The sequence below is a fragment of the Globicephala melas genome, chromosome 9 (genome assembly GCF_963455315.2).
Source record: "Globicephala melas chromosome 9, mGloMel1.2, whole genome shotgun sequence".
NCBI classification, from domain to species: Eukaryota; Metazoa; Chordata; class Mammalia; order Artiodactyla; family Delphinidae; genus Globicephala; species Globicephala melas.
Window position 1 is genome coordinate 92,046,105 of NC_083322.1, and position 15,360 is coordinate 92,061,464.

A 15,360-nucleotide genomic window follows, 5' to 3' on the forward strand; every position below is an offset into this window, starting at 1 on the left:
AGGATTTCAAGCATTTAACTGTGAAATTGTCAAATCTCCATGCTATTTTTTATAGTAGATATTTAATCTCCAATTTTTCTATGGTAATTAGTTTCTTCAGGTTTTCTACTTGTTGGATCAATTTTATTAGGAAGTTACTCATATCAGCTAAGTTTTCAAATGTGTTACTCTTGAGTTTTAGTTAGTGATTTATAATATTTGAATTTTTTCTCTATTATTACCTTCTTTCTCATTTCTATCTTGTATAATTTTGTTCTCTTTTTCTTTAATCAGGGTCAAAAAAGGATTGTCTGTTTTATTGGTATTTCCAAAGAACCAGCTTTTGGATTTACTTATGAGGTTTGAGGGTTTTTTCTATTTTATTAATTTCGATTGTTTTCTTTATTGCTTCCCTTACTACCATTTTGCTTCTAATTAAGATGTATAATAATTTTGTCTCTTTTTTCTTTCTTCTTTAATAATAAAGACATCAAAGCCTACAGAATTGCCTCATAGGGTAGCTTTCATTTGTTCCCAAGTTATTTTGGTAGGAAGTATCTGATTTCAATTGTTTGTTGAATATGTTGTTTTAATTTTTATTTCCTTTTTGATCCAAATGTTATTTAGGAAGGTGCTTATAATGTCCAATATTATATTTAAATTACAGTTAAAATTATTGGGGTCATTTTTATTATTCATTACCAATTTTGTTGTATTATGATCAGAGAATATGACCTGTAAAAATCTTTATTCTTTTTAGTTTATTAAGGTATTTTTTGTGGCAAAGTATACAATGTTTTTATACATATTCCATGAACCTACCAAATATATCATATATTTTTTCATATATTAAAAATATATATACAAAAAAGTTCTCTCTGGATACTTAAAATTATAACCTGTACCACCCGACCGCTCTCACTCACACACATACTCATATAGCTCTCTTTACTTTGCTTGCTTTAAAATTTTTTTCATAGCATTATTATGATCTTGTAAAAAACTGTATAATTTACTTATATAGTGCTTATTGTTTATCCTCTGTCAACTCTACATGAATGTCAAGCCCAAGAACTGGGACTTTTGTCTGTGTTGTTCACTGATGTATCCCAAAAACCTGTAATGGTGCCTGGCACAAGGTAGTTATTCAAGAAAATATGTTAGCTAAATAAGTCATCATTACCACATGAGCACGCAAAGGGCAAAACAGGAATACTGCTGGTGTCCATTCATTCACTAACATGTTTCAACGTCTACTATGGGTCATAACAGTGCTGGTGCTGAGCACATACAGATAAACAAGTCCCCGTCCTCACGAATAGCCTTTTCTGTTATTTGAAAAGGAACTGGAGTCAGCACAAGATACTGTGAATCAATGAGAAATACAATTCGTTTTATAAATGCACTCTTTATTTATTGATCTCAAAATGGCCACAGTATCTAACTTTTTGATCTTATTGTACTTCATTCCACACTCCTACAATTAAAAAAGTTGGGCTGGGGCTTCCCTGGTGGCGCAGTGGTTGAGGGTCCGCCTGCCGATGCAGGGGACACGGGTTCGTGCCCCGGTCCGGGAAGATCCCACATGCTGCGGAGCGGCTGGGCCTGTGAGCAATGGCCGCTGAGCCAGCGCGTCCGGAGCCTGTGCTCCGCAACGGGAGAGGCCACAACAGTGAGAGGCCCGCGTACCGAAAGAAAAAAAAAAAGTTGGGCTGTCCAAACCTTTAAATGTACTGAGGGGGATTTTATTTTTATTTATTTATTTTTTAAATAAATTTATTTATTTTTGGCTGAGTTGGGTCTTTGTTGCTGCACGCGGGCTTTCTCTAGTTGCGGCTCTTCGTTGCTGTGCGTAGGCTTCTCATCACGGTGGCTTCTCTTGTTGAGGAGCACTAGCTTTGGGTGCACAAGCTTCAGAAGTTGCCGCGCGCAGGCTCAGTAGTTGTGGCTCTTGGGGTCTAGAGCGCAGGCTCAATAGTTGTGACACGTGGGCTTAACTGCGCTGAGGCATGTGGGATCTTCCCAGACCAGGTCTCGAGCCGGTGTCCCCTGCAATGGCAGGCGGATTCTTAACCACTGCACCACCAGAGAAGCCCTGAGGGGGATTTTAAGACAGAATCCCTCAAAAGAACTACCTTGAAAGGTTTTGCCAATGCGCCCGTCTCCAAAACCCGACCCCTGTAGAGACCTTGGTGGGAAGGGACAGGGTTTCTCTGAGGGTAGGCACCGCCTTCTGCAGAGGTCAAGGTCGGACAAGCCCCACTTGGGAGGAATCTGCCTCGCCCACAATAAGTGCACGCCCACACTTCGAGTCAAGTGAGAGAGCTGCCACAACACCAGGTAGCAAAAAGGTTCGGGCGGGAGGCAAGACCCTACCGGGATTCAAAACCCTCCCGGGACGTCCTCCCAACAGCGAAACACCGCGCACACCCACGCGCACTTCAACGCGCACGCGCACGCATCCCGCGAGGCAACCCACCCTCCTCAGTCTTCGCCCCGCCCCGCGGACCGGAAGGAATTGCCGGCATTTCCGGCGCCGGCGCTTCTGAGGTTTCCTCAGTGATGTCGTGGTTACGAGCCGCTTCCTTGGTCCAGGGTCCTGGAGAGGAGAGGGACGTTTTTGACGAGGAAGCTGACGAGTCGGTCCTGGTGCAGCGGGAATGGCGGAACCACATGCAGAGACGAGTCAAAGTAAAGCTGCGTGGAGGGGGTGGGCGTCCCTTGCTGTACCGGGTTGTGAGGAGAGGCGCACGACGTTGTGAAGAGGCGGGGACCCGAGAGGAGAGGGCCGAGTGGTCCGGGCCCGACCCGGCGCTGCCCTCCCTACCCCCTCATTATGCAGTCCTGCCCGCGTCTTGCTGGGGTTTCCCAATGGGTTACTTGAAAGCGCGCGACACCACAGGACGCGTTCCTAGAGCGCCCGCGGGGCGCGTTGGACACTGGGGGGGCGGCGAACAAAATAAACTTTGTCTTAGGCTTTGAAGAGATTTGAGTTTGATGAGGACCAGAGGGAAGGGGATGGGGGAGAAACGTATACACTGACTGTATGTGTCTAATTATGGCTGTCAGAGGACATGTACGCACTTGACATGGGTTGATTGAAGAGCTCGGGAGCCTAAAGTTAGGAGTGGTGGTAATCAGGACAGCTGGAAAAAGTGCACTTAAGAATGTTGTCGAGGGCTTCCCTGGTGGCGCAGTGGTTGGGGGTCCGCCTGCCGATGCAGGGGACACGGGTTCGTGCCCCGGTCCGGGAAGATCCCACATGCCGCGGAGCGGCTGGGCCCGTGAGCCATGGCCGCTGAGCCTGCGCGTCCGGAGCTTGTGCTCCGCAACGGGAGAGGCCACAACAGTGAGAGGCCCGCGTACCGCAAAAAAAAAAAAAAAAAAATGTTGTCGAAGGGCAGTAAGACAAAGCTAACGTGGAATCCTGATGGCTAGGTAAGGGAGTATTCATGTTGGGTTTTGTTTTTTTAATTTGTCGGGTGTCAATTATCCATCTCTCAGTTGTCTCACTATTGAGACTCGGCTTTATACCACACCCCCAGTTTCCAGGTGGAGCCTTCAGCGCCTAGTTCAGGGGGAGGACCGAAGGGTGAGGTCCATTCCGGCTAGTATCCGTGGCAACCATTCACTAAAACTGCGCTTGTTTAATGCTTCAGTGAAATAGTACTTGTTTAGCATAACAACCATGTTGTCAGTGTCAGAAATGCTTTACAGAAGGCTGAGGCGAGGCCAGTCAGTACCGAGCATCTTTTGAGTGCTGGGGCCGGACAAAAAAAATCCTGCCCACAGAGGATTTGCATTTTACTTGAATTTAGGTATCAAGCAAAATTTCTCAAACCAGACCTCTCATGGTCCTTTTGCTAAACCAGTTTCCTCTTTCCCTACTTCCGTTCCAAGACCTTACTGCCCTGCGTCACCCACCTACGCCAGTCCAGTTGCTAAGGGGATCAAACACGTAATTCCCCATGTTTCCTCTCTGTGGAGCAACTGCTAACACAGCGTTTTGTAAAACTGTATAGAGTCAGTATTTTAAAATGTGCCCAACGCCGTGGTTGAGAATCCGCCTGTCAACTCAGGGGACAGAAGCCTGCGTACCGCAAATAGAGAAAGCCCGCGCGCAGCAACGAAGACCCAACGCAGCCAAAAATAAATAAAAATTTTTTAAAATGTGCCCAATAAGTCTAGACTTCAAAAATGGGATAAACCAATAATAAACTTTTATGAGAAGCGTAGTCTACTTTGGTTGTGTGGTTATGCCGTATGTTCTAGAACCGTGTTGTTAAATAACCCAGTAGAGGCCTGTTTCATCAGTCTTCCAAACTGGTTCTATGACTTTCTAGAAAAACCTACAGTGGTTTACTTGATGTTAGTTACAACTGTAATTCTTCATTACTTTCTTATTTTTAGGAAGGCTATAGAGATGGAATAGAAGCTGGCAAAGCAGTTACTCTTCAACAAGGTTTCAATCAAGGTTTTAAGGAAGGTGCAGAAGTCATTATGAACTATGGACAACTCAGAGGAACATTGAGGTAATTTTTAAAACTTAAATGCTGAATTATTTTAACCTCAGTACTACTGGAGGATTTTTATTAAAGTAGTATGTAAAAATAAAGCGTTTAAAGTGAAGTGCTTTTCCTATTGTTAAATCCACAAGAGTGCTTCAGAGCATAGAATAAAATCACCTTCAAAAAGTCGAAAGTTCATCCACTTTAATATGTGAGCCAGGTGTTGTCTTTTACTGCAAAGAAATGATAGGAAGTGTCTATTTTTTGCTACCTGAACTACCACCAATGTGTATCTCAAAGTAATTAAAAAGAACTTCAGGTTTTGAATAAAGCTTTTAGTCTTCCACATGTAGCAGAACACAATAAAACAGACGTCTAGACTAGAAGTACATGATGAAAATTATAGCTGGTAACAGAAAAATGATTCCATTTACTTTAGTCCTAAATTTTGAATACCTGTCAAGATTCCATAGCAATAATGGCATGTATCAGAACCAAGTGATCAAATGGCACATGGAGCTAGGAGCATGGCAGGCTTGTCCTCTTTGATGCTTTATACCTTTTCAACTGCCCTCTATAGAGAAAAACAAAATGCTTCAAGGAATCATTGATTTTTAAAAGGTATAAAACAAAAGTTGTCAAAACAAAGGAAAAATTCATTACATTGAGGTTTTCTAAAATTCAGCTGTTGGGAATCAGCATTTATACTATACTAAAGTAGGAAAATGATCACATGTTTATTGTCACATCAAGTTAATCTTTTATAAGCTTAGAAAGCTTACTGCTAAATCTTACACATTTTTTAAAACATTAATTTTCATAACAACCATTATTTCATGACGTGAATGATCTGAAATGTCAAAAATACAGTTGTCTATACTAAAAAATTAAAGAAAAATAATTATTAGGACTAAAAGAAATCTAACCTTCTTCAATAAAATTGTTAGTCAGCTCAGCAAAGTGTCTACTCTGTAACAAAATTGGAAAGGTGAAGTTGTCTCAAAACTTTTTTTTCCCCCCTAACCTTCGGTTTTGATGGCAAGTAGCTATATGGTTAGAACAGTGGTTTTCAACCTTGGTAGCAGCTTGTTACAGCTGGGAAGCTTTAAAAAATAATACCCCCAGAGATTCTGATTTAATTGGTCTCAGGTGTGACCTGAGTCTTGCTAAGTTTAAAGTTTCCCAGGTGATTCTGACGTGCATCCAAGATTGAGAGTCCCTAGTTTAAAAGGTGGTTGATGTCCTTAAAGGAGAAACTAATTTTTCAGATCTTTCTGTTAGTTGTATCCTTCTTCAACAGAAGCTACACAGTCATAAGGGGAAAAATCTAAAATCAGGAAGAGTGATGAGAGCTGTGAAGGAGGGGTTATGAATTATAAACAGTTTATATGATTAAGTCCAATTGTTTAATTCCTATTGAAAGATACTGTCCTTACATTTTTAATCCTGTTTTACCATCATTACTTTCCTGATTTTGACTTGCATTACTGTTATTAATAATTTTTGCATGGTGTTATCTGGAAAAGAAACATGTAAGCCTTAGCATCAAAAATTCTAAAAGCCTTTGTTTAATTTTTTTCTATTTAACTCTTGCTTATATTTTTGTTCAGTGCTTTGCTCTCCTGGTGTCACCTTCATGATAGTAATTCGGCTTTGATCAGTAAAATAAATAATCTTCTGGATGCAGTTGGCCAGTGTGAAGAGTATGTGCTCAGACATCTGAAATCAATCACTCCACAGCCCCATGTTGTAGATTTATTGGACTCCATTCAGGATATGGACCTTTGTCATATAGCTCCAGCTGAGGAAAAGATTGATGAAGCTAAAGATGAAAGATTCTATGAAAATAATGCTGAATTTAACAAAAACTGTAGCAAGAATCTTAGTGGGGTAGATTGTTCATCTTTAAAATATTGTAGAACACAGGAGCATGCACATTCCGAAAACCCAAGCCTCACTTGGATTTTAGAACAGACAGCCAGTTTGGTAAAACAGCTGGGAGTATCAGTAGACATATTACAGCACCTCAAACAACTATAAAAATTATCTTCACTTTAATATTGAAAATAATATTCAGAACATTCTTAGAATATTTTGTTTCTGAACAAGCTAACCAAAATTTGTACTGGTTTCTACATTGAACACTTCACTTGTAAGGTTATCCTTCATGGAAGTTTGAAATGTCTTCAAAATTAACACTATTTAATATAAGCCTACTTTCTTTGTCACTGGTAATTTTTATGTGGTTTAAGATATGCTCGGAAATTCTAGTTGTCATCATTTTCAAATTTCTGATCAAAATCAAGCATTTTTGAACTCATTATTAGCAGAAATGAACAAGAATCAGACTACAGTTAACCCTTGAACAACACAGGTGTTAGTGGTACCCACCCACCATGCAGTTAAAAATCCGCATATTACTTATAGCTGGCCCTCCATACCTGCAGTTGCGAGTCTCAGATTCAACCAATCTCAGATCGTACGGTACTGTAGTATTTACTACTGAAAAAATATCCAAGTATAAGTGGACCCTAAGAGTTCACACTCTTGCGGTTCAAGCATCAAATGTTATTTTGTAAGGTCTTAGCCCTACCTTCTGCTCTTATCACATTGTCTTGTGATTAGGACCTCACCTTGTAATCAGACCAAAGTTACAAAAAATTACCTAATGGCTAAAGTTGTAAATAGACACACATAGATATATATAGATATGTAGACGTATATATATTGAAATTAAGAGGCTAATAAGTGTAAAGCTGAAAAAAATGTTTATACTGATAGTTAAAACAAAATACCAAAGTTTGTTTTAGTTTTTTTATTGAGGTATAATTGATTTATAATGTTTCGGGTATACAGCAAAGTGATTCAGTTATACATTTTTTTTCAGATTTTTTCCATTATAGGTTATTACAAAATATTGAATATAGTTCCCTGTGCTATATAGTAGGTCCTTTTTGTTTATTTTATATATAGTAATGTGTATATGTTAATCCTAAACTTCTAATTTATCCCCACCTCCTTTCCCTTTTGGTAACTGTAAGTTTGTTTTCTATGTCTGTGAGTCTATTTCTGTTTTGTAAATAAGTTCATTTGTATCATTTTTTAGATTCCACATATAAGTGATATCATACCATATTTGTTAAAGTTTGTTTCAGTTTTGTGTTTATTAAAAGTAAGGACACAGTTCCATGAAAAATACAGAAAATACATTTCATGCTAAAGTACTTACTTAGCTTATCCAAGTTTTGAGTTAGTAGTGTTACCTGACAGTGTGCCAGATTATTCCTAAACTGCAGTTTTGCTTCATATTTATTTAGGAATAAAACATTGAAGCCACTGACTTCTGTATTATCTTGTAGCAATATTCTTAGTCTAGCATAGACAAAATGAGATTCAAACTTATGCTCCAGGACCTAAACATATAAAATCAGGAAAGGATTTTTCATCACTTTTTTGCCTGAAACACAAATTTATGTAACATGCCTGACTTCAGAGGCACCCAAATAATTGCCTCTCATTGATAGCCATAATTTATATCTACCATCTACTGTAAAAGACTGATACCCTGAGAAAATCTTATCTGATAAAAGAGGTGTTTCAAGAGATTAAGAAAATGTACTGCTGTGATCTTACAACCTCCACAGGGTTCACAGGACATTATGAAATTGAAGCAACAAATTTGAAATTAGAAGACCATAAAGTATGTCAGGATTTACTAAAACATGCTGTAGATATCAAGTGACATTTGACAGATGGTTTTTAAAAAAAGTGATTGGGGCTTCCCTGGTGGCGCAGTGGTTGAGAGTCCACCTGCCGATGCAGGGGACACGGGTTCGTGTTCCGGTCCAGGAAGATCCCACATGCCGCGGAGCGGCTGGGCCCGTGAGCCATGGCCGCTGAGCCTGCGCGTCCGGAGCCTGTGCTCCGCAACAGGAGAGGCCACAGCGGTGAGAGGCCCGTGTACTGCAAAAACAAAAACAAACAAAAAAAAAGTGATTGTATCTCTCTAGATGTAAACACTATTTCAGAGATTTACTGATTTGTCTTGTTACGTAGATACTTTTTTCCATATTTATGAATGCAGCAAAAATCTCAAATCCACATGGAATATTATAAGCAGTCTCTGAAGTCTTCATGTTGCTCTGCCCTGCATATTAGATATGAAATATACACATCTTTAATAATACATCTCAAGGAAGTCACCCTGAGTAAAAATTTCATGAGTGCAGCAAATCTGGAGATTTTATCTGGGCTCACCCTGACAGAATTTCCTGAAGATAACACCCTTTGCCACCATTGAAAATAGGTTGTTTTTGTGTAGATGTTCGTAGAAAAGGAACTCAAGAGAATTAGCTGAGTTGAATGAAGCTGTTGGGTTGAAAACATCTCTTAAGCTTACATTGCCTTTTAAAAAAACACAGAAGTTCCTGGACTGCAGAGGAAAATTAATGGAATGCTCATTCTACCTGTGTTTCATGAACCTCTGTATTAGAACCACAAGAGTGAAGGAAAGAAACCTTGCCTTGTGTCTTTTACCTTGCCTCGTGTGTTCTAGGCCTGCCAAGTGTTGCCATGAAAAGACCCTAGATGAAGATAAATGTAAAGCAAGACTGCCCCGGAGCAGACACAGCAGAGTTTCAAGACCCAGGACCTAGACATTAGGCTTAGATGATGTGGCTTCCTTAAAAACAGAATTTTCACCTTGAGTAAGTTACTTCTAGATACTGACATATGTGGGGTTTTTTTATTCGTCGTTGTTTTCTAAGCCCACAATACTATGCTTTTCTGGCATTTCAGTTGCTAGAGGTATTGAGGCCACCAAAATTTTTGTGATACACAAACAAGCAGAAGTGGGCAGCTGAATTCACCTACCTGCATCCTTACCTCATTTATATCCTTAGCACTGCTTATTAACTGCTTTTGTGGTACACCAAAATAAAAGCCTTGAACCAAGTCCAAGATGTGCTTTTCATCTATCTTCAGACTAAAGTTTTGTGTTCCAGTCTAAGACATAGACAAATAAATATAGAAAGACATTCTTTTTTTAAATTTTTTAATATTCTTTTCCTTTACAGTTTATCACAGGATATTGAATAGAGTTCCCTGGGCTATACGGTAGGGCCTTGTTGTTTATCCATTCTACATATAATAGTTTGCATGTGCTAATCCCAAACTCCCAATCCCTCCCCCTTGGCAACCACAAGTCTGTTCTCTTATGTCTTTGAGACTGTTTCTGTTTCATAGATAAGTTCATTTGTATCATCATATTTTAGATTCCACATGTAAGTGATATCAGATGGTGTTTGTCTTTCTCTTTCTGACTTAGTACGCTAATCTCTAGGTCCATCCATGTTGCTGCAAATGGCATTATTTCATTCTTTTTTATTATGGCTGAGTAGTATTCCATTATATATATATATATATATATATACACCACATGTTCTTTATCCATTCATCTGTCATTGGACATTTAGGTTGTTTCCATGTCTTGGCTATTGTAAATAGTGCTGCTGTGAACATAGGGGTGCATGTATCTTTTTGAATTATAGTTTTGTCCAGATACATGCCCAGGACTGGGATTGTTGGATCATATGGCAACTCTATTTTTAGTTTTTTGAGGAACCTTCGTCTGTTTTCCATAGTGGCTGCACTAATTTACATTCCCCCTGTAGGAGGGTTCCCTTTTCTCCACACCCTGTCCAGCATTTGTTATTTGTAGACATTTTAATGATGGCCATTCTGACCAGTGTGAGTTTTGATTTGTATTTTAGAGATTCTTAATTTCAGAACAGTAGGTGAAGTAAATATCATATGCCATCTTAAACTACCAATCAGACTTCTTGCTCTACAGAAATTCTCCAGTCTCCCATCATGAAGATACTTCACGCCCCATAGTTGCTTTTCTTGCTTTTGCTCTCATTTACTGCCTTTTCCCAACAAACTTACTGGAAGAAGAGTCTGCAGTCACTGTCTCAAATTGCTTTCTCCCCATTCACTCCTGAACATCAAACTGCTTTTCACTAAGGTCACTGGTGGCCGCTAAATCACACGACTGCCCTGGTTGTATGATTTTCAGTCATACACTTGTCCTCTCACTTGTCTGGTTTTCAGTCCTCTCACCTGTCCTCCATCACTGGACACGAGGAACCATCTACTTTTACAATCCATCTGCCTGCCTTCTGCAGCAGCACTTTTTCTTGTTCTACTCATTACTACTTACTTCTACTGGATAAACGATAAACTTGAGTTTCATTTCCAGGCCCGAGCAGCACTGTCAGTATGATTTGCCATCCTGCCTCCAACACACACACACACACACACACACACACACACACACACACACACACACACACACCTTTATGGACACTACTCCAATGCTTTGTGGACAATCCACAACTCCTAAAGTTGTTCACTCTGACTCTTCTGTCTCAAATACTTTTATTCCATATCCTTCCTTCCCAGCAAATTCCTATTTATCTGTCAACACGAGCTCAAATTTCAACTTTCTCAGGCAGAGGTAGTTGCCCTTCCCAGTGTTCCCCTCTTCATCACTTTGAGTACCTCAAACTTCAAATTTATTCAGGAAAGTACCTTATTCATCATTATATCCCCAGCACTTACCACACCCTGTATATAGATGCATATGTGGTGTTCGAAGAGGGAAAAAATAACTGTATTTACTAGCCAAAATGAAAATGAAATCAGAAATTTAGAATTCCAAAATACATCATGTTAGGAGCTTCCCTGGTGGCACAGTGGTTAAGAATCCGCCTGCCAGTGCAGGGGACATGGGTTCAAGCCCTGGTCCGGGAAGATCCCACGTGCCGCGGAGCAGCTAAGCCCATGTGACACAACTACTGAGCCTGTGCTCTTGAGCCCACGTGCTGCAACTACTGAAGCCCAGGCACCTAGAGCACGTGCTCTGCAACAAGAGAAGCCACCACAATGAGAAGCCCATGCACTGCAACGAAGAGTGGCCCCCGCTCACTGCAACTAGAGAAAGCCCATGCGCAGCAATGAAGACCCAACACAGCCAAAAATAAATAAATTAAAAAAAATACATCATGTTATTTATTTTTAGAAGAGAAAACAAACCTTTATGTTTGCCTTTTAAATTTTTTTCCTTTTAATTTTGCATGTTAATAAAAATCCACATATACATATTCTGTCTTCATTGTACTAGGCTAAATAGTAACACTAAGACAATAGTATTTCCCAGTCTTTAAAAATCACACTTATGAATGAATAATCCTACAATATAATTTTTAATGGTATAAAATTTTATTTGTACAGTTTTAGCTATTAAAGACAGAAACTACAAAAGAAAAAAATCTAATAACAGTAAGAAGGAGTTGGAGGAAATAGAGGAATGGGAAAGTAACAGCTAACACGGTGTTTACGATATACAGGCACTATTCTGAAAGCTTCACTGGTATTAGTTGCTTAAGCCTCATAACAGACCTATGCAGCCAAACTATTCATTATCCCCATCCTAGAGATGAGGAAACCAGGGCACCAAGGAGACTAAGTAACTTGTCCAAATCACGGCTACTAAATGGCCCAGTTGAGATTTAAAGCAAGGCAAATCTACCTCCAGAGCTGGTGCTAAGGGTAGATGTGTACGAAATAATACGGTAGCAGTGATTGTGTTTAGTGAAGGGACTATGAACTATATTTTCCCCTTGCTGTTAATTTCTACTTTTCTGCATTTTTCCAATCTTCTCCAGTCAGCAAGTATTATTTCTATAATGTGTATAATAATCAGCAACTACAAGGAACAAAAAATTTGTTTGCTATACATCTAGAAAAAGGGAAATTCTATTCCCTACTGGGAGGAGAGAATCTTTATCATCCAGGAAGTAGTATAGAAAGGTGTGTTTAGCATATACAGAAACTAAATTCTGCGTGGACTCCTTAGACTCTCTACACGCCTCTTAGAATAATTTGTGTCACTCATTGCAATAACGTTTCTTTAGCTTTTATAAATTCCTACTTAACCTTCAAAAACAGGATGTTAGTTCACTACTGACAAGTATATGTATTGCTACAGATTTGCCAAAAAAAGCCAAGGGTCCTTAACATTCCAAACTCCATTTTCTTGCCCTATAAATAGCCTGATCTTTCATAAAGAAGGTTAACGAAGTATAATCAGAACTACTTACAACAGATTCAATTCTGTGGGAAGTTGAATCCTGATGCTTTCATGCATGTGTATACAATTCACAATTGAGAGAGAGGCCCTGAACTTCTGGATCTGATTTATTTCCAAGGAACTGTTGAATTAGTTCAAGGCCACTGGGTGGTGCTGGTGCATCCTGATATGTATTGTGCTCACAAGAACAGGAAGCCAATGATTATCCTTAAAGCTATCTATGCCTAACAGACTGAGTCATTTATAAGATTGGGAGGACGGGGAGAGGTTTCTGGGGTATGTCAAAAAAAAAAAACCCTCAAAAACGTAGGGTGCACTCCCTTTTTTAAAATTCTAGGCTGAGAATTTTTCTAAATCAAAATAACCAATCATAAGGAAACCTGTTCACAGAAAAAAGCACCATTTACTCTCCAAATTCCTGAGGCCTAAAAATAAACACCCAAAACCCAAAGCATACAGCCTGCAATCAGAAATGATACAAAATTATAACTTTACATGCACAAAGCATTTCTACTTTGTCAGACAGTACTGTGCCTAAACTGTTTCAAACATCAATCTCTCTCACACACACATGCTCAACAACTTACTTTGTTAACCTATCAAATATGTCACAACCCTCTTTTTTAGTCAACAAATATACAACTAGGTAAGTTTTCCTCTACAGCTCATTCCAGCTAATATTTAAGCCTATTTCCTTATGAATTGCAGAATCACCATAATGTAATATTGCTTTGTTATTTATAAAATTAGTATAAGGTTTTATAAAGAATTTTTAACATAAAGGATAAGTAATTTGTCAAGTCCCTGTAATACTAATATGAGGGATTTGACAATAATAGTACTGACAGTCCTTGCCAATAAAGTAAAGCTGAACTGGAATGAGGATATAATGTAAATAACCTGAAAATAAAATCTTTCTTTTTCTTATTTGGAGACATTGCAAAACACATTTCTTCAAATATCAGATCCTAACATAGCCCAAGATTCTAATTTGTGATGATAAACTACAGTGAAACATCAAATAGTACTTTGAAAACCTTCAATGATGAAGTCATTACTTGTTAAAAAACTAACCATAAATTTTTAATCTATCAGCTGTGCTAGAAATTACTGCCACGGAGTTGATTATGAACCGAAACTCATTTATTGCATTTAGACATTTAAATCCCAGGTGGGAGCCAGTTAAACTATTTTCATTTGAAATCACGTTTTGCTATTCAGGATGCCAAATAACATATTTTAGTCTGTACTTTTATAGGCCTGTATGAGGTTTGTATGATGTCTAGAATCTGGCATAGTATTCATTGGGACCCCGTTTGTCAGCTCAGAGACCATTTTTATTTCTGTTCGTGTGCTAGAATAAAGGGCTGCTTTCATGAAGGTAGCAGCAGCACTGGGGTCAGGGATGTGATCCATGTTCACTCAGCTGCTCACAAGCCCCACCTCTTTGGTAAACATGAGACTTCTGACCTCATCACAGGATACTGCTATTGCCAAGGAAGTAACCAAGGGACAACTTGAGAAAGTCAAACAGAGTAAGTGGCCATTGACAGATGTTGTTTAGTTAATGGAAAGAATGAGCAGAGAGGCAGACAAGCATGCTGAAGATCAGTATAGCTTCTGGTGTGATATAGCAGAGTATGAATCAAATCAACAATACTCCACGTCTAGGAATTTGATCTAAGAAAATAATTAAACAGGTGATGAGAACCTTCAGCACAAAGAAACTTATTGCCTCTGTAGAGTAGAGAATAATGAAAAACAACCTAAATGACTAGCAATAAAAGAATTGCTAAGCAAATTTTGATACATCCACTCAGAGAAAGTTGCATACTCATTACGGATTATCATTGTGAGATCTATAGAAACAAAATAATTATGGTATTTTTAAAGTGAAAGTCACTGTAAAATGTTAAATACATATGTGTACAAATTATGTAAAAAATGTTTTTGCAGATAAAAACTAGAAGATTATTCTCAGATATGGTAATGTATTAATGTAGTAGGATTAGAGGGGTTTTTTTTTCTTTTTCAGAACTTTCTTTTATGTCATTGTGCTGTTTTAGAATAAGAAAAGTAAAATATTTGGAGAAGTATTAGCTTTTAAGAAAAACAGCAATGTGTACTTTATCCTGAAAATCAAAATCTGGAAAAAAGGCAAATACACTTAATTCAAAACAGTAGATCAGAAAAAGATCCCCAGACTACTATCTGGTAAGGGGGAATACAACAACAAATCAGGAAAAGTTTATTAAGTATATAATTTTTTCCAAGTATATCAAAAAAGCCATTCCTATTTGCCTTTAGTGCATTTTCTGACAGCCTTTGTAAGGTTTTACTTCAGCTGATACTAGCAATCACACCAACTGTAATTGGAGTGGTGCCCCAAAATGTGGGTACATTCTTGGTAGCATGAGTAAACTGGCTTCCTTAAAAATCTCTGGGACTGCCTTCTTTTAACAAAATAAAATAAAACAAATAAAAATAAAGTCTATTGAATTTGTTACAGTATTGCTTCTATCAATCAGTTCATAAAATTGGGACTACTATTAGCCCAATTGAGTTATTTTGCACTCACTCCTAGGGGAAACCAATGCCATACATATAAATCACTTCTACACAATATCCAATATCCAATAATAAGACCCTCAGAGCCTCAGAAAATTCAATGAGAAGTGACTGCTAAATTAAATAGATTTGAAAGAGAATATATATTCATAT

The 15,360-nt window shown here is 38.5% G+C and overlaps 1 protein-coding gene across 3 annotated transcripts; it reads left to right on the plus strand.

The window, feature by feature from the left end:
- Window positions 1-2,507: 2,507 nt before the first annotated feature.
- YAE1 (YAE1 maturation factor of ABCE1) lies at window positions 2,508-15,076 on the plus strand. Of its 3 annotated transcripts, XR_009565139.1 has the most exons (5): window positions 2,508-2,670; window positions 4,390-4,511; window positions 6,098-9,193; window positions 9,563-9,602; window positions 11,224-15,076. XR_009565139.1 is itself a non-coding variant. In XM_030871172.3 (3 exons), exons 1-3 carry the CDS (start codon window positions 2,542-2,544, stop codon window positions 6,525-6,527), a joined length of 681 nt encoding a protein of 226 aa, XP_030727032.1. In that variant the 5' UTR covers window positions 2,508-2,541; the 3' UTR covers window positions 6,528-9,506. The 3 variants fall into 3 exon arrangements, 1 of the variants encoding a protein (XP_030727032.1); XR_009565138.1 differs by having other exon boundaries at window positions 9,563-15,076; XM_030871172.3 differs by lacking the exons at window positions 9,563-9,602; window positions 11,224-15,076 and having other exon boundaries at window positions 6,098-9,506.
- The last annotated feature ends 284 nt before the right edge of the window (window positions 15,077-15,360 follow it).

Coding starts and splice junctions, on each gene's coding strand:
- YAE1 (XM_030871172.3), top strand. CDS start 2,542: ATGTCGTGGTTACGAGCCGCTTCCTTGGTCCAGGGTCCTGGAGAGGAG. Junction 2,671..4,389: donor ACATGCAGAGACGAGTCAAA/GTAAAGCTGCGT, acceptor TCTTATTTTTAG/GAAGGCTATAGAGATGGAAT. Junction 4,512..6,097: donor CAACTCAGAGGAACATTGAG/GTAATTTTTAAA, acceptor ATTTTTGTTCAG/TGCTTTGCTCTCCTGGTGTC.